General features: G+C 42.2%; 2 protein-coding genes across 7 annotated transcripts in view; one reads left to right on the top strand and one right to left on the bottom strand.

Annotated features, from left to right (window-relative positions):
* The window catches only part of LOC132453279 (NACHT, LRR and PYD domains-containing protein 12-like), a 410038-nt gene that overhangs the window by 267075 nt on the left and 123886 nt on the right, over positions 1–19077 (top strand). The window lies entirely within an intron of this gene.
* Positions 9746–18312, bottom strand: LOC132453284 (uncharacterized). 3 transcript variants are annotated; one of them, XM_060046101.1, is made up of 7 exons: positions 17376–18308; positions 15511–15550; positions 12580–12780; positions 12321–12422; positions 11187–12200; positions 10865–11033; positions 9746–10668 (listed from the first exon to the last, which is right to left on the bottom strand). In XM_060046101.1, the coding sequence occupies exons 3-7, from the start codon at positions 12776–12778 to the stop codon at positions 10539–10541; spliced, it is 1614 nt and encodes a 537-aa protein (XP_059902084.1). In that variant the 5' UTR covers positions 12779–12780; positions 15511–15550; positions 17376–18308; the 3' UTR covers positions 9746–10538. The 3 variants fall into 3 exon arrangements, 2 of the variants coding, with proteins under 2 accessions (XP_059902084.1, XP_059902083.1); XR_009524624.1 differs by having other exon boundaries at positions 12580–15550; positions 17376–18312; XM_060046100.1 differs by lacking the exon at positions 17376–18308 and having other exon boundaries at positions 12580–15550.

Below are 19077 nucleotides of genomic sequence, written 5' to 3'. Positions count from 1 at the left end.
CAGAGATGGAGCGGCGGCAACAATGACTCATCAGACAGACACATCACCTCTGACAGAGGTTAATGTGTGCAGTAGTTGATGGACAGCCATGTTTTAAGGTGTGCTGTAAAAGTGGAGTATGAATGTATATCTTTAATAGCGGTAGGCAGTGAATTCCAATATTGTATTGCTCTACAGAAAATGATTGTTGACCAAATGTGCTTTTCCTAAATGGGATTAGAAGGTGTCCTTGTGTGGTGCTTCATGTCATCTGATTGGTGTGTGTGTGTGTGTGTGTGTGTGTGTGTGTGTGTGTGTGTACATGTGTGTGTGTGTGTATGTGTGTACATGTGTGTGTGTGTGTGTAGTGTATGTGTGTGTAGTGTACGTGTGTGAGAGAGATCTTGTAGATAAGAAAAGAAACCTCAGGCAAAATATAGCCCCTTCTATCTACATAGTATTTGTCAACAAGGTACTTTTAAATAAACCATCGACCAAAGGAAGTATTTATTACAGTCTAGTTTCCCGTGCTTTCACGGTTCTAATAAACCAACCCCACCGTGGGACGATGCCTCACCGGATCCTGAACGGACATGTACGGACAACCAGAGGTCGTGTGATTAATACAACCTCACATGAAGCATAAATTATGATCCCTCACAGAAACAGGTTAATAGCTGGAGCAACGTTGGGTTGAACCTGAATGCTTTCACACGCTCATCGTGACGAGTCGCGACATGAATCAGTTTGAACTGACTTAGGCCCCGTCCACACGAAGCCGGTTTCATGGCGAAACCGCAAAGGTCTTGTACGGTTCGGCCTTCCGTCCACACGACGCCGGCGAATCCGCTGACCGAAACCGTAAACTTCTGAAACCACCCTCGGAGGTGGTTTCAAATCTACCCGGTTTCGTTTTGGATTCGTGTGGACGCCTGAAACCGACTGAAACCGTAAATCATGACGTCATCTCCACACCCCTCGACCCTCTAGCCAATGACTGTTAAGCCCGCGGAGTCTCAGAACTGACAACAACAAAGATGATGGCGGACTACAGGCTTGTAATTGTTCTGCAGCAGATCATGTCCCTTGTTGGGTTGCTAAGCCATTATTTATTGAGACTGTTGACTGACTGTTTGTTTGTGTTGTTAGTGGTTCGGGGGGCAGCCTTTATGCGCATGCTCGCCTCTTCTTCTTATTTAATTTTCCTCTTGTTTTCTGTAGCAGAAGCAGCGCCCCTTATGGGCCTGTTATGTGTACTACAGCGTTTCTACAGATCTACCCGGTTACGCTTGACTCCGTCTTTACGGAGATACTCCGAAACCGGATAGATCGAAACCGGAACGGTTTCGCCCGTTTCGGCTTCGTGTGGACGGGGCCTTAGCTTCAACTGGATCAACCTCCGCAGTGGCCATGAGTCATTTAGCACGTCGTCGCCATTTGTGTGTAAGGTAATGACATAATTAGACAGAGAGAGGAAGAGGAGGAGGAGGAGGAGGAGGAGGAAGAGAGGGAGGAGGAGGAGAGGGAGGAGGAGGAGGAGAGGGAGGAGGAGGAGGAGGAGCAGCAAGAGGAGGAGGAGGGGGAGGAGGAGGAGGAGGAGAGGGAGGAGGAGGGAGAGGAGGAGGAGAGGGAGGAAGAGGAGGTTAGTGAGGGGAGGAGGAGGAGGAGGAAGAGGGGGAGGAAGCAGGAGGAGGAGGAGCAGGAGGAGGAGGAGCAGGAGGAACAGGAGGAGGAGCAGGAGGAGGGGGAGGAGGGAGAGGAGAGGGAGGAAGAGGAGGTTAGTGAGGGGAGGAGGAGGAGGAGGGGGAGGGGGAGGAGGAGGAGGAGGTGGAGCAGGAGGAGGAGGAGGAGCAGGAGGAAGAGGAGGAGGAGGAGGAGGAGAAAGAGGAGGTGGTGGAGGAGAGGAGGAGGAGGAGGAAGAGTAGGAGGAGGAGGAGGAGCAGGAGGAGTAGGAGGAGGAGGAGGAGGAGGAGCAGGAGGAGGAGGAGGCGGAGGAGCAGAATATAAATATTGCATTGACACAATCGTAGCAGAATAGGAAACAATGCATTTTGTCTATCCAATGAGCTCCAATGGGTTAAACTCACAATCCCACAGAGTCGTACTGTACACCTATAGTTGATACTGCAACATTGTTGGAGTTCTGAAATTACACCAATGTTACCTATTTTGGCAAAACTCCCAGTACAGTAATTGCACTGAAGTACAATGAAAAACCTTACAGTAAGAAAAGGTTTAGACTGTCTTTCGGGGGATTTGTTGATGAAATCAGTGCACAAGTACAAAAAGGTAACAAAGCAAATATTTATTTGTTACTGTAATACAGTAAATGTTCAGCTGAACTGACTGCAAAAAAAGCTTTTCGTAGGCCAATAAAAAATATAAAGACTGATCAGGCCAGAGCAGCTCCTCTGCAACACAGCAGAGCTCACCTCAGGCCTCTCTATGCCCTCACACATGAGTCAAGGGCTTTGCCAGTAGAGTTTGAACAGGAGAGCAGTGAGTGAGACAATTGGTAATTGGGCGTGGCGTTCTGAAGGCCATTGGTCTCCAGGTGAACCAAATTTGCTAAACGATGAGACTTGTGCTTAGAGTTTGGCAAAAATGTGATTTAGAATTTCTATATGTGTGAAAACAATGGAATAGATTGTTGAGCTTCAAGTTTTCAGAATTGTGTGCATAGGTCCACCTTTTGTGTGTTTACAATCGAGGAAAACGGTAAGACCTGGGACAACCGGGGAGCAGTGATTACCCCCCCTCAGCCTCACCCCCCCTCACCCTCACCCCCTCCCCCGCCCTCAGTCCCCCACCAAACCTCCCCCCCCTCCCCCTTACCCCCCGTCAACCTCATCCCCCTCCCTCCCCCAGCCCACCTCACGCACCCTTCATGTGTCTGTGTGTGTATGTGTGTATGTGCGTGTGTGTGTGTGTGTGTCTACAACCGACACAGACGCTTAACACCCCCACCCCATCACCCGATCACCCTCAAGCCCCCCTCGTCACACCCCCTCACCCTCCCAGCCCACCCTGTGTGTGTGTGTGTGTGTGTGTGTGTGTGTGTGTGTGTGTGTGTGTGTGTGTGTGTGTGTGTGTGTGTGTGTGTGTGTGTGTGCGTGTGTGTCTGTGTCTGTGTCTGTGTCTGTCTGTGTGTCTGTGCGCGCGCGCACACCTTCTTTTACCCGGAAAACACGTGACACTCACTGGGAGGCGCGGCTCCTTGAACTTCCTCGTCTAATGCTGCTATCCATTTTGATGGTAGGCTGGTACGAACGACCAGCTTCAGCGAGAACGTGACGTATTTCCCTTGCTCCAGCCTTCCAGTTTGCTATTTGTGTCCGACGAGTTTAAGAAGAAAACTATTTTGGAAAAAAGAAATAATCCAGTGTATAATGGTTGCCAGCCTTTACAGAAACATTAACATTGCAAGCCTTTTACATTGCAATAATATTTTGCCATTTTCGCCAATTTTTATTTCAACAAGTGCTGTCGTGTTTCTGTCGAGCCACGAGGGGTAGTAGCGGACTAGTCATCATTAGCAACATAGCCTCTTTGGCAAACCAGCTTGAAAACACAACTTTACATTGAATTTCACGCAAAGCAAGACCTTAAATTGGTGACCGGATTAAAGCAGCAATGAAATCAAGTGTGTAAGAGGATTTAAAATCGACATTACAACCCCCAACGTGGTACAAATACAAAGAAAATACAGCTCGATCCCCATTGACTATGGGCGCAGCCATCTTGTTTGCTAGTTGTACAGATCTGCTCGCTCTACTTTGAAAGCGACGAGATACTACGACCGAAAGGGGGCGTGCCTCAGTGAAATGCCGCAAGAAAGCTGGGAGATTGGCGACTTTACCACTTCGTACATCCAAATGGATAGCAGCATAACTATTCGTCGTAGCGATCAGCCTTTCTTCCTCCGCTTTTTAAAACTTTCACCTGATTAACTTGTTTTATGAACACTTTAACCTCCGTTTCTTCCCTTACATTCATACTTTTACAACTTTATACCGTATGGACGCATTTTATCCCGGAGTAGATAAGGTAAGGTAGGGCGACAGTTGACTAGCGTTTATATTGTCTGTGGGTTGCTGGAATATAATGATCAGTGTACTACCGTTTATATTGTCTTTAGGTTACTGGTATATAATAATGATCAACCAGTTTACTACCGTTTATATTGTCTTAGGTTACTGGTATATAATAATGATCAACCAGTGTACTACCGTTTATATTGTCTTTAGGTTACTGGTACATAATAATGATCAACCAGTTTACTACCGTTTATATTGTCTTTAGGTTACTGGTATATAATAATGATCAACCAGTGTACTACCGTTTATATTGTCTTTAGGTTACTGGTATATAATAATGAACAAACAGTTTACTACCGTTTATATTGTCTTTAGGTTACTGGTATATAATAATGATCAACCAGTGTACTACCGTTTATATTGTCTTAGGTTACTGGTATATAATAATGATCAACCAGTGTACTACCGTTTATATTGTCTTTAGGTTACTGGTATATAATAATGATCAACCAGTTTACTACCGTTTATATTGTCGGGAGGTTACTGGTATATAATAATGATCAACCAGTGTACTACCGTTTATATTGTCTTTAGGTTACTGGCAGTGGCGGCTGGTGGAATTTATTTGAGGGGGGGCTGAACGTTTGCATTCCAAACCCCTGTAGGGGGGGGTCTGGGGGAATCCTCCCCCACAAGATTTTTTTTGTGATTTTCACAAACAAACGAAGCATTCTGGTGCATTCTGACAAAATAGTAAAGGCAAATAAAGAACATTTACTTACAAAGACGAATGGGGCCAGGGAACTAAGTTTTAAGTTAATTTTTTGATTGTAGAAATCAGCAACATTAAGAGTACAGATACATCAACAATAACTTTGAATCACACACAAGGTAACATTCTCTCTCTCTCTGTGTGTGAGTGAGAGAGAGAGAGATAGAGATAATGGGTGAGTGTGTTACGGCCAAGTAACTGTGTAATTGTGTTGGTAAACGTCACTCATAAATATATCTACAGTCTGCATTAGTATGCATTTAGACAAATACAATGAAATATGAATTCCACAAAATTCATGTAAATGTGCAAACTTTTGTGTGTGGTTGTTGAAGACACACTTAAGGCATGATACCAACATAGGTTTGCAGAGGACTACATACAGTACAATATGCACACTGAAGGCCTGATGCCACCATAGGTTTGCAGAGGACTATATACAGTGTGTGTTAGGGCTGGGCGATATGGACCAAAAGTCATATCTCGATATCTTCAAGCAGAATATCGATATAAGATAAATATCGATATTTGTCGAAGGGGGGGGGGGGGGGGGGGGGGGGCAGATTTGCGCAGATTTGACAAAGCCAAAAGCTTTGTGCGCCTCCGAAATATTATGAACCGTAACAACTGCGTGGGGGGGGCGGCAGTGCTTAATTTGTAAAGTGGGAGGTCCCGGAACGCAGAGGGGGGGTGGATCCGGCGACTTAGTACGGGGGTTAGAGGTAATGGAACAAAGAAAAATACACTGCCTACTAGGGTTGTGCCGATGAACGATGTCATCGTCCGTCGTGATGGCTGACTGACATCAGGATGGAGGGCCACCATCGTGATGGCATGCCCCCCCCCCCCCCCTTTCAGACGCACACTAATCCTAGTCTCTTATAGAGTTAACCTAAATACTTTGCTGGGATTTCTCTGTAAATTAAATTGAGAATATAACTGATGCATATGCATGCTATTTTAAATACGGCAGTCTTTTCCAGAGATGTGACGTGTTAGTCTTCCGCGATCTGATCGCATTTCTCGAGTCAGATTACGCAGTGCCATGTCGCCAAACTAGGACTGTGCGGCTGGAGAAAATGTACAGCGAAGCAGCAGCCTCCCTCCGTGAGATCCTGTCCTTAGCGGAGAATGTTGCCATCACCACGATGCTTGGAAAGCGTCGGTTACGGAGTCGTGCTTGACCGTGACTTTTTCAACGACTGGGTTGTGCAGAGTGTGATCCTGAAGACCCGCTCAATGCCAGAGAGGCACACTGTGGGAAACATGAATTTTAGTTTCCAACTATTTATTTAAAAACTAAAATATCTGTTTTAATGTGTGTATGTTCAATCAAATGTTTTTATATCTTAAAGGTCCCATGACATGCTATTTTATGTATTCTTTAATATAGGTATTAGTGGGCAACTAACACAGTATTCAAAGACGTTCCCTAAATTCAGCCGTGGTGCAGAGTTACAGCCACTCCGAGCCAGTCGCACATTGAGCTTCCCCCAAATGCGCTGTTTCGGTGGGCGTGTCAAGGAGGAGGGTGGGGGTGTGGCCCTGAGCAGCTTGCAGCCACCATGCGCTCTGTTTACAGTGGATGTATCGCAATGGCGAGGCGCACACAGCCTTTAGCCGTGTTCTGTAAATATTCTAGAACACACGGGAGTCCTGGAGCTCTATATCTAAATATTATCATATAGCCTACACAGATATCTATATCATATAATATATATTATCACGGCCAAAAGCTGTGTGAGCCGATATTATGAATCTCAAACGACCTCCGACGTTCCTGGTTCTTCAACGTCCACATCAATGTGAATACACACACTGTAACGCAAGTGTTTCTTGTCGGTTCTTTGACGTGTCTTGTATTTCCACAACGAGACTGTCGTGGGGGTTATCTGAGCCATGGTTGAGAAGGAATTGGGGGAAAGGAACTTTGGTTTGACTCGCTGAAGTACATGAACTGCGACATGCCGCCGGTTGCCGCGAGGCACCATCGCCCGGCAGCGGGCAGCCGGCAGCAGGCAGCGCGCGGTTCAGTCGACTTCAGGTTGATGTGAAAGTGGAAGAACCAGAGACGTCGCAGAACCCGACAAAGTCGTTTGTGATTCATAATATCGTCTGGAGGCGCACACAATATGTTATATGATATAGATATCTATGTATATGATATTATTTAGATATAGAGCTCCAGGACTGTAACGCAAGTGTTGTACACTTCCTTGTTATTTGGATAACCGTTCTGCTGTTGGTGTGATGGCGCATAACACGTCGGACTCTCGTATCTGGTATTTCTACAACGAGACTCGTATTGGGGGTTATCTCAGCCAAGGTTGAGAATGAATTGGGGGGAAGGAACTTTGGCTTTGACTCCCTCAAGAACATGAACCACGACATGGAGGAGAAAGGGATTGTTGGCGGCGAATGTCTCCCGCTTGAGCCCCGCTGAGGGACCACCGCCGGAGGCGGAGGTGCATAAGCGCTGCCCGGCAAAGATCCCTTTCTCCTCCTTGAACTAAACCCCCAATGTATAGGAATCACTGCATGGTAATGACAATAAAACACACATAAGTTACTATGAAAGATGGTTTCATTGAATTAACACGTTAACAAGAATCATTCAGTGCATCGACCCACAGGTAAATCAATTCACACAAGGAAACAGGTAAATCAATTCACACATGAAATCACATGCATTTTGGAAATGTTGAAAGCAAAATGCAGTCCTATGCCGGCACAAACTATTTATCCCCACGTTGCAGGCCTGTGTCGTCGCTTGGGTACGTGGAGGCCAAAAACAGAACGGCCGCTTCACTCACAGGAGCAAACAAACAAACAATCAAATGTACCTTTCACCTCACTTGGCGGGGTGTGTGTGTGTGCGTGTGGAAGCGATCAGACAGTCGCGGTCCTCGGGTCGACTGGTCCACGCAGGAGTTTTATCCAAACCGACCGCACTCAGCCTTCTGCCGCGTCCACGTCTGGAGGCAGGCTCAGCATCTCCAGAAACCTCAGAAGCACATCCCCGATCGCTGATCTGGTGGTTATCTATCCGACAACCGGAACAGTATACCTCTAGTCCATTTTCTAGACAGAGTATGAATCGCATGTAGGTATAATTGGTATAATTGGATCACGAGCTCGGACTAGCCGTCCGTACTCTTCCTGGTTCACCCCCCTTCAGCTGCCGAGCTTCCAACCTTTTAACCCTCCGGTTCAAAGGTCACATTAAGAAAACAACCAAAACGTACATACTCAAATGAAAATAAAATACAGGCCATAGGATAATAAAACATTCTGCATAATGCATTCAAAATCATTAAACATTTATTAACACCTTTTAACTTAAAGAAAATTAAAGGAAAATATAGCACAGGGCTACAATTAGATATATGTAAGCACACAAAAAGTTATAAGGTAACCAATTTACCTTATCTTAGGATATATGTAAGCAAGCACACAAGAAGTTATAAGGTAACCAATTTACCTTATCGTAAGATATATGTAAGCACACAAGAAATTATAAAGCAAGCAATTCACTTTATCGTAAGATATATGTAAGCACACAAGAAATTATAAGGTGGCCTTGTTGACAGCATGGTGTCACAGCATGATTCTGGAGTGATTCTGGAACGGTGCATCAACATAGTGAGTCCTATCGGGACACACGTCACAACTTATATCCAAACCATTTCCATACTATGGAGCCGTTGGTCTTTCGCTTGCAAACAAGCTCCTCGGAGCTGCATGCGCAGGCGGACTCCATAGCTGTGTTCGAAATCGTTCCCTATCACGGATATAGTGCATATATAGGGTGCTCGCCATTTTGTAGTGGTGTTAGAATTCTCAGTGGTTAATTTCATGCACAATATAGTGCACTTAAAATACCCAATGAATAGTGAACGATTTCGAACACGGCTCATGTTTTTGAAAGTGACGTGAGTCAGTGGAGGGGGGGGGGGGGGGGCAGGCACAGACTGTGTGTGTGAGCCGGAGGCAGAGCGGGAGAGACATAAGCAGAGTTACGAAATAGCAGGCGGCAGGCGCGGTTCGAAACTGGTGTTATTTGGAACAAATGTGCTGTAGTTTCAACGCAAATTAAATGATATCGATATTGACGATATGGTCTCGTTTCATATCGCGTTTGAAAAAATATCGTTCTATATTTAAATATCGATATATCGCCCAGCCCTACAGTGTGTACACTGAATAGGTTTGCAAAGGACTATATACAATATCAACACTGAAGGCCTGAAGCAACCATACACTGTAAAAAAAAAACGTAAAAAAACTGTAATATTCTGGCAGCTGGGGTGCCAGAAAAATACTGTGAAATAACAGAAAATTACTTTCCCGTAAAAATACGGTTAATTTCCATAATTAAAATACAGTTTGTAGTTGTAATTTAACAAGATTTTGCCTTATTTTCATGTTGTTTTTAATGTTTAATTAGACAAATTCACATTTTAAAACAATGAAATTACCTAGAAATATGGTAAATAAATGTTTTATTACGAATAATACTGCGTAAATGGACAGAAATGTGCTGTTCTTAGCTGTTTTTTAATGGACAATGGTTGTATAATAATTTATATTTGATGTAATATAACAGTATATGAACACAATATGTGATTCATCTTTCAAAACATGTAAAAAAAATGTTGAAAAACATTATCTTAGCTTTACAATTGCAATAATTTACTGTTATTTTTAGATCATATCAAATTAATATTTAGTTATTTTACATTTGTTTTTAACATTTACTTAAACATTTCGTTTTAAAACAATGAAATTACCCATAAAGATGGTAAATTAACATTGTAATATGAATGATAATGCTTAAATTGACAGAAATTGCATTATTTTATGTAAAAAGGCTGTATATTACTTTATATTAGATGTTAAGTGAGTATACAACAATAATTTGATTAATCTTTCAAAACATGTAAAAACTTAGGCGTACAATTGCAACAATTTACTGTTTATTGTAAATATAGTTTTTGTTTTTCTTTTACATTGATTTCCTGAATAATTCAAAGACTTTCAACTTATACTTCAAACTAAACTCACCTGATAACACCAGAATTATTGTAAATGGTTTAACCGGTTTTTGGCCAGTGGGAAAAGAGGCTTAAGCTGAACAAGAAAAGCTATAATTTCCCATTCTCTGTATTTGTATTTAACTGTTACCATTCTAACATCAATATTAAAAAAATTACAACAATTAAATGAAAATGACACCAAGTTGAGACACCAATTTACATCAATATTTCTATCCAAGGCATCTGTCACGTTAAAATTGTACCGGGGGCGAAAATTGTACCGGCCTACGTCAGTTGTTTACATCTTGAAAACCTGTCTGGCAACAGACGATCGCGTCGTCTGTTGCCAGGCAGGTTTTCAAGATGTAAACAACTGATGACGTAGGCCGGTACAATTTTCGCCCCCGGTACAATTTTAACGTGACACATCCATAACTTGGTCAAGTCGGCATTCATGGATTACAAACATACATTAAACCATGGAAAAGAATCCATGCTCTATCCAATGTTTCCATAACCTGGGTCAAGTAACAATACATACAAAACATTGATGACAAACTTGGTCAAACCTCACTTGACTCTATTCTAAGGCATCCATAACTTGGCCAAATAATCCACAATATTAATAACAAAGCTACATAATAGCTTACATGACCTCACTGGATAATAATCCATAACAGTCAGTAATTTGGACAAACTATCCATAAGCACTTCTTATTCCCTCCAATCATAGTCTGCAATTCTGGTGATCAGGGTGAGAACCTTTGGATTGACTGCCAGTTTTCTTTTGGTAGCGTTCCGGTCCACTTTTGATCCCTTGTCTGGGTTTATCTTGAAGAGGCACCTGTCAAAAGAAAAAAAAAAACTTTAGGAAGGAAGGAAAGAAAGAAAGAAAGAAAGAAAGAAAGAAAGAAAGAAAGAAAGAAAGAAAGAAAGAAAGAAAGAAAGAAAGAAAGAAAGAAAGAAAGAAAGAAAGAAAGAAAGAAAGAAAGAAAGAAAGATCTTATTTTGATGTATTAAATTGACTAGTGCTGTCTTACCTCTGTAAGAACTCCAAAGTTGATGCCTGGGCTGCTGGGTAAGATATGTTCATACAGTAGTACGAACCAAACATCAGCATAACAGCATCACTGAAGATTCTGATGTGGCCATTCACAATGGTCTGGTCCACAGAGAGCATGAAATTCTCCGCTGCCAAAGTCGAGTTTCCTGTTGTGTAGAAGGACAAGAGAAAAGGGGAAAAAAATTGTGATAAACGGAGACAAAAGACCGTAACTCCAACAACAATAACAAAGTAATAGTAGTAATAGTTCTGTTTTTTGGTTTTAATATATTGTGGTGGAGAAAGACAAATATTCATACCACACACAACGATACATGGTGTACTTGGAAGTCCAGCACAGTCCACTTCAGAGGGCAGGGTTGTTTGATCCACTTTGTAGAACATCTGTTCTTCTTCTTCTTCTTCTTCATTGAAGTACTTGAGGAGCAGCGGAAGAAACGCTGCAACATTCACATCTGCAACATTTTTGCTTGATGTTTCCATTTCCCTGAAGATGGTCTCCATCTTCCCTGTCTTGTCACCAGATTTAAGAAATGAAATAACTCTGGCACATTTATTTGCCATGTTTTTGTCTTCCATGTCCACACCTATAAGCTCTTTAAAATGAGTCTTCATGCCACTGGTCTCAAACAGGTATGGCCATTCCTTTGTCAAGTCAGACGCCTCAGTCCCACTGATAATGTCTTTTCTCTGAGTGAAGAAAGTGTCTCTCATCATATTCTCAATGGCTTTGCTGTCACAGCATCTTTCTCTCCACATTTTCTTTAACTCTTCTTGTGCATGTTTCTGAGATTCAGGGGTTTCATCAGGTGGCAGTCGTGTTGGTTGCCAGTTTATACACCCGTAAGTGTCTAGTCTTCTTTTCCGAGTTGGGCTATCCTCTCCTTTGCTGCTGCTAAAAACTTGTCTCTTTAAGGAAAGGGAAGTGTTTCCCCTCTTCAGGTTATCCACTCTGCTGACCATCTGTTTCGTTATAGAGTCATACCCACTGCCTACAATTTCACCTTCAATGACATCAGTAAATGCCACAGGGTAGGCCTTTGTCATCATCCTTGCTATCTCACTGATATGTTTCTTCCCAGGTGTTGGGCACGCGGTTATGATTTCACTAACAATGAGCCGTATGATTTCAAGTCTCTCACTTTTTGTTGGCCGGTTTCCGGTTTCCAGCTTTCTGATGATGTCAGATGGAATTTTCTGCCAAGGAATTTGAAATTTAAAATGCCAGCTGTTAGACAGTCGACGAGGTGTGGTATCCATACTTGAACTACTTGTTGACCGCGGTGAACATGTAGTTTCTGAGCTGTTACCACCTGAAGAGAACACAGAAATAATAGGTGGGTTTTCATGGAGCCCTTTTCCTTATCAGCATCGGGCTGAGAAATGTAAATTCTTCATGAAAGTGATTCTGTGCGACAGATGCATATACTCACCAGAAAGGTGCATCTTGTCAGACTGTGATACTGGATTTGTACTGGTACTGGCTCTGCTGAACTGTTGGTTGCTCGGAGGACTGTCCAAGACATCTTGTTGGCCTTCATAAAGGACAGACAGTAGTAATATTTAACCATACAGACATCACATAGCTCAATCTGGGTATATTAATACTAGTGCTGTCAGTTAAACGCGTTATTAACGGTGTTAACGCGTTTTTCTTATGTCAACGTTTATTGTACAAATTGAAACACATACTTGTCTTTTGGAGCAGTGACAGAAGTTTCCTGGCTTCAATTGGTCTCAGGACAGAAAGGAGGTCACTCTCCTGCAGGTAGGTCAGGTCTTCCAGGTCCTCAACTCCTAAACCTTGCAGACACTCCAGCAAAGGCTCAGGGTCTCTCACTTTAGGAAGACTTGTTTTGATGAAAGACAGAAGTGGGCTCTCTGTATCCATGACTAGAAGGGATGAAAAATACTGTTCTTCAAGCATTAGTGTCAGATTTTAACTTACTGAGAGTCAACAATGCTATGCTTAAGGGAAATTACCCTTGTCCCACAAAGCTTGTACACAGGCAAAGGATAATAATCTAGTTTTTTATCAGGCTTCCAGCATATCAAGCTCTGCCTTGCTTGTTTCACTTCATACAATGCAAATGCTGGCATATAGGACACGTCATGAGGTGTAACAATAAAGTACACATGCTGGTCCTGCAACACAAGCATGAGCTCAATCTGTCCGAATTCAAGTGCCTCACCTTGGTTTAAACACAGAAAGAGTCCCTTTTTGTACCGAGTGCCTTTCCACTGCACCTCGTAAGCTGACTCAACATTGGGTTCGTTTACCAAGGTTTCTCCTACTGCAGAGCGCACTGCTTCACTGTACAGTTCAGCATGGAAAGGAGTGGAGTTCTTAACCACCAATGAGGGTGCAAAAAATGAGCCAGAATGAAGGTATGCCTGCAGCAGCTGATGGTTCTTTGCAAGTGTGTGACATACATTTTTGAAGTTTTGTGTCCTTCGGATACATCTTTTGAAGTATGAGTGCTTACTCTCGAACCTCATTGTCCACAGCCGAATGAGTGGGCCAAACTTCAATATTAAGGCAGGGTAGTGGGTGAGGTAATGGTGCTTTGGTTTTAGTTTTTGCAATGGAAAAAAATCTTTCCTTCCTTCCAGATAATCACCAATTAGAACATTGAGCAATGCAACCTGGGGTACTGATATTGTAGGGGCACAAATCAATTCCACTAGCTCTTTCAGCTGGACAGTCAGTTGCCATACAGGATCCTCTGTGTCTGTGATCTTTTCACCAATGATAATGGGGAGAAGTCTCAGCAAAGAGCAGTTTTCTGCTGCCTGGCCACCTAATTTCAAACCCTTTACTGAAACTTCAGCTGGTTTAGAACTACCATCAGATCCCTGGTAACTAAACTGTTTGATCCTTCGATTAAGCTGTGAATATGTGAAGAATTTCTTCACCTTGACAAAATAGGTCAGGTAAATGGCAAGGTCAGATGCCACGACACCCTCAAAGAGATCATGGCCAATACATGGTGGGAGGCCTGGCTGGCAAACATGAAAAAATGTTAGTGAATTAAAGACAGAGTTAAATTTCACCCCTCTGACTATACTCGCATCACCATTTTGCAGTTCTTGAACAGTGTCATTGTACTCTTGTACTGTACGGATTGGAGCATGGTGTTCCAAATTGTCTAGCTCATTTCTGGTTACGTGACAATATCGGCAGAAATGTTGAGACCTACTGAAATTTTCAGTGAATCCACCAATATTATGTGACCCTAAATTGTCCCCGGCAATGCAAAAGACAGTTGCCTTAACAATGTTTCCAGAAATATTCAGTCCATTCGTCTCCAGTTCTCCAAGATCGGTTATCAATTGAGAGAACACTTTCTCGTGGCCAAAATATTTGAAATCAGCTTCTCGGCACAAAAGCAAAAGCTGCAAGTTGTCAACAGTGGATCGATGAAAAGGATCAAAATTTGCTAGAGTGAAGTAGACTCCAAGCACCTTATGTTTTTTCTTTGCCGAGCCAAGGGGATTAACCACCTCAAAAGCATCCTGATAAAGTATCACTTTTAAAGTGAGACCTGACTCAGCGAAAAGAGGACTGGATTTGAATACCGATCCATCACACACATCATTTAAAATATGAGTTGAACTTTCATTCTCAGATGTAGACCCCTGTTCCAGTACATCAGTATGTTTTAGTAGAGTTGTCAATGTATGCTTTATGGGAACATACTGAGCATATTGCTCTTTTCTATTTTCATCAAACCCCAAAAAAATGGGTTGTGGATGCACGTATGGAAAATTCTCCTCAAAATACCGTTTTCTGTTGTACTCTGTGGAAAGGGAGGAGCTGCAGGACCCATGAATATCTACATCATCTAGGGTCTTCAAAACATCTTCAATTTCAGTCTCCGATAGTTCAGTTTTTGTTTGAAGAGATGCTTTCAGTTTACTTTTAGTGTACTGCAGGCACATTCCATTAAGACCATTAATTTCTTCTACGATCGACTGGATTGTAGAGGAAGGGATAAGTTGTTTGGCCTGTAGTTTCATATAAAACATGCACAGGTTTCTCATGTACAAACTTTTCATTTGAGCAAGGTCTGGGACATCTGCCTCAGGCTCATCAACAGCTGACCCTTCATCTGGCTGGCTTTCAGCAACAGAGGACTGAGACTCACTAGGAACTGAAAGAGGACAGTATGCACCAGAGAGATGCAGAGCTGTGGGGTTTTGGTGCTTCCTAGATAGGTGGGCTGTGAAAGATGAGGTCACTGAAAATGATTTATCACAGTTTTTAAATGGGCAATGCACTACCTCTCTTCTTGAAGTGTGAGATTTTAGGTGACAGAGAAGGTCTTTAAGGTCGATCAACTGTTTCTGACAATGTGGAAGTTGACATAGAAAGGGTGCCTGCAAAGTTTGACACTGCAACGCGTTAGATGAGCGTCGATGGCTGCGGGAAACATGACATTTAAAAGCATTGTAATTTCTGAAGTGAAACTTACAACTTTCCATGTAACATGCATACTGATAATGTGGTTCATTTTTATGAAGCCCTTGATGCATCACATACCCTTTTAGGGTATTCACTGAAGCACCACAACTACGACAGGTGTAATCTTTTGACATCCTTAACTGCAGTGCAGCAATCACCTTTTCAGTTTACTCCATGAAATCAACTCGCATCACTTATCTGCAGAGAGAAAGAAAAGAAGAAAAATCATAAATCATTCAATTTGCCAAAATCAAAATAAATGTTATTGGTTGTAAAATAGTTGACCCAAACTGTGTTAGCCAATCTAGCCCAAATAAACATGAGTGTTAACTTAAATGATATTTAAAACAAAAACAATCCATTTTTAATGCAAATAATAAAGTGCCACATAATTGCATTTAAGTACAAAAGGTTTTTTATGGCTTAAATTAAAGAGCCTGTAATGACCTTTCATTTTGGACATAGACCATTCTCAACCTATCTGTGTGGATAGTTTTCTTCTAAAAAACAATAATCTTGGCTGTTAAGATCATAGACATCTTATAGCATAGACGGAGCATTGGCTGCTGGGACGCGAGAAATACGGCCGCCATCTTGGAGTGGTCAACCGGGAGCAGCAACAGCAGCAGAAACAGGATGCCGGTGTTGTGTCGAGATCTGTTTCCCCGTCGAGATGCGTTTCCCCTAGTCCCAGATAATGACTGTCAGGATGCGTTCCCCCTGTTCTAAATGGTCAAATTGAATGATATCAGCCTGAAAATCACAGCACCTATCTGTTGTGGGGAAATAAGTCAGCAGTATGAATTTGAAAGAGGTGTGAGCCTCCTTTCCTATGGAACAGAGGGGGAACAGTATCTGACAGTAATATTCCAAGCTGTCAGGATGCGTTCCCCCTGTTCTAAATGGTCAAATTGAATGATATCAGCCTGAAAATCACAGCACCTATCTGTTGTGGGGAAATAAGTCAGCAGTATGAATTTGAAAGATGTGTGAGCCTCCTTTCCTATGGAACAGAGGGCCTTTTCGGGTAATTTCGGACGGGGGCGGGGACTAGGGGAAACACATCTCGACGGGGAAACAGATCTCGACACAACACCAGGCTATTGTTCTGCGTATTCCTGCTCAAATCGGCGAACCATCCACAATAGGAATCGGGGGATTACTTTTCACAAGGAAGATTTAATATTACCGTACTATTGGTATAATTGGTATTGAATAATAAAACACGCCCAGCCATATGGCCTTTATCATAGCTACACGTATGACAAAAAACCGCATGCAAATAATTGAATGCGCAGTTCATTGCGCCAGCCAAACGGATTACACTGAGTGGAGCGGATGACCACTCCAAGATGGCGGCCCCGCGTCTCGTCAGCGCCAGTAGGCGGTAGCATTCGATGCTCCGTCTAACATATAAGATGTCTATGGTTAAGATAAGCCGTCCGGGTTGACAGATTGGGCAAATTTTTCAGATCGATTTGGTTACTTTTAGTCACGTTAGGCACAAAAACGGGACATATGCCCAATCTGGCAACACAAAACGAAACTACACACCCTCGCGCTCACACATGTGCTCGCTGTTCCCTCGTTTAACAGGTGAACGGATACGAGCGGCTTGGCGCTTTGCGCAGAAATAGTTTCACAAACACCCGCGAAAGGATTTTCAGCAAAGTTAAACCAAAGTCCTAGCTAGCGAACATAACTAGCAGTTCCCATTCACGTTCAGTTTACTGTGCTAACGTAAGCTAGCTGGCTAGCTAGCGACGTTAACGGGCGAAAATAAATTATTTATTCCGTGCCCAAGAGTGTTCATTGGCATCACACACAAGCAATGATAATAAAAAAAAGTACACAATATATAATTACACAACGCGAAAACGCAGACGGTCATTCTTTTGTCATTATAGTTAGCATGTTAGCAGTTAACATGTCGACATGCTAGCGGATTCAGTGCCGATTGAGTAAACTCAGAGGCATGGTGGTGAATAAACCTAATGCTACTCAGCTTCAGTTTGATACTTGCCTATAGCTTCGTCCTTCCTCAAGCCTTGACATCGGGCAAGAGCTGCTGTTCACTCGAAGTCGACCAAACGGGAACCGCCGCACGATGTTGTTGGGTTGACAGACACCGGCTTAGTGTCAGATACGGGGAACTTCTTCTGAGTCATGTTAAAGACTGATGTTCCCAACAGCAAATTGGATGCCTTCTTCTTCTTCTCAAACATATCCTGTTAACCAACCCATTGATATGGACCAACCCAAACGGGACGCGATTGTGCGGGAAAAGTGTTTAAAATGATTGATCTTTAACGTCCTCATCCGTTTTTCCATTGAAGCCAGCAACTGTCAGTCATGCATAACCCAGTAAATCACAGACAGAGTAGGGCGGTATTGGCCAATCACAGCACAATCGCAAACGGGACCCGCGCTTTCCAAAGCACGTACTACAATGACATATCGCGTTGTTGTCGTCACTTTGTTCCGGTTCAGTGCCTTGAGACGTTTTTTTGTTGTGGTTTTTACGTGTGTGCAGGGAGACGTTGCAGCATGTCTCCTGATGTGTTTGGTTCAGATATGCTGTGAACAAATTCAAGACCTTGTGATTTACATTGTTTGGATTTATATATAAATAAACAATAGCCTTCATTGTGGCCCTGCAATGTTTTCTATTACTTTTTATTCATATAAATTACATCTTCACTGTTCACCTCTGAATTGCTGAAAAGCAATTAGACACAGATGACACACATTTATGCTCGGTCATAAGATCTGTTCTGGCAGAATGTAATGCTTTTAAGTGGTAGGTTAAGGAAACAGATGAAAAGCATGTAAGTTTATGTGGTTTTATCCTGATATTGGCCTCCTTCACTTTCCCTATGTCTGTTTAGATATCCTTTCAAAATAAATGTTAATATAATGTTAATAAATGGTACCATCTAGGAAATTGCAGTAATTTTAGTTATTTTCAATGAAAACATTAGTCAATGAACAAAAAAAATATAGTAAAATTACTAATTAAATAGTTATTTAACTTTTAATTTCTCAGTAACTTTAAATTATTTTTTTAAAGAGAGTTTTAAAGTTGAATTTTACAGTTTATTCCCTTAAATAACAGACAAATATTTGTGAAATGACGATATATTTGTGAACGTATTTGAACAATAAATATATGGATTTCTAATAGTTAATTTTTGTAAAAGAACAGGAATATTGTGTGTTTTCACAGTTACAGTGATTTCATGTAAGTTTACATTTGACATGTAAAATCACAGTCTCTTTTTGTAAATTAAATGGTATTTTAAAAATACAGACAAAATCTGCGAAATAAACAGTAAAATTCTGTTATATTACAACTTTTTTTTACAGTGTAGGTTTGCAGAGAACTATATACAGTATGTACATTGAATAGGTTTACAGAGGACTATATACAATATGCACACTGAAGGCCTGATGCCACCATGTTTGCAGAGAACTATATACAGTATGTACTGAATAGCTTTGCAGAGGACTACAATATGCACAAGGAAGGCCTGGTCCCACCATAGGTTTGCAGAGAACTATATACAGTACACTTGAAAGGGGTGGGGGGAGGTTGTGAGGGTCTGCAACCAGTGTCCATCTCAAGGGAAATACATATAGGCTAGTAGAATAAATAGAAGTTGCTTACCTCTAGCATGGCTAGCTTCACACAGTTGTTCATATGCACTCTTGCTCGCTTGTGTTTT

The sequence above is a fragment of the Gadus macrocephalus genome, chromosome 3 (assembly GCF_031168955.1).
Source record: "Gadus macrocephalus chromosome 3, ASM3116895v1".
NCBI lineage: Eukaryota > Metazoa > Chordata > Actinopteri > Gadiformes > Gadidae > Gadus > Gadus macrocephalus.
This window is presented reverse-complemented; position numbering and strand designations above follow the sequence as displayed.

What these genes read in the sequence shown, in the direction of transcription:
- LOC132453284 (XM_060046100.1), bottom strand. Translation starts at nt 12,814, where the DNA reads ATGCTTGAAGAACAGTATTTTTCATCCCTTCTAGTCATGGATACAGAG. An exon ending in GTCACTGCTCCAAAAGACAA is followed by an intron (nt 12,423 to 12,579) that starts GTATGTGTTTCA and finishes TCCTTTATGAAG; the next exon opens with GCCAACAAGATGTCTTGGAC. An exon ending in ACCATGTATCGTTGTGTGTG is followed by an intron (nt 11,034 to 11,186) that starts GTATGAATATTT and finishes TCTACACAACAG; the next exon opens with GAAACTCGACTTTGGCAGCG.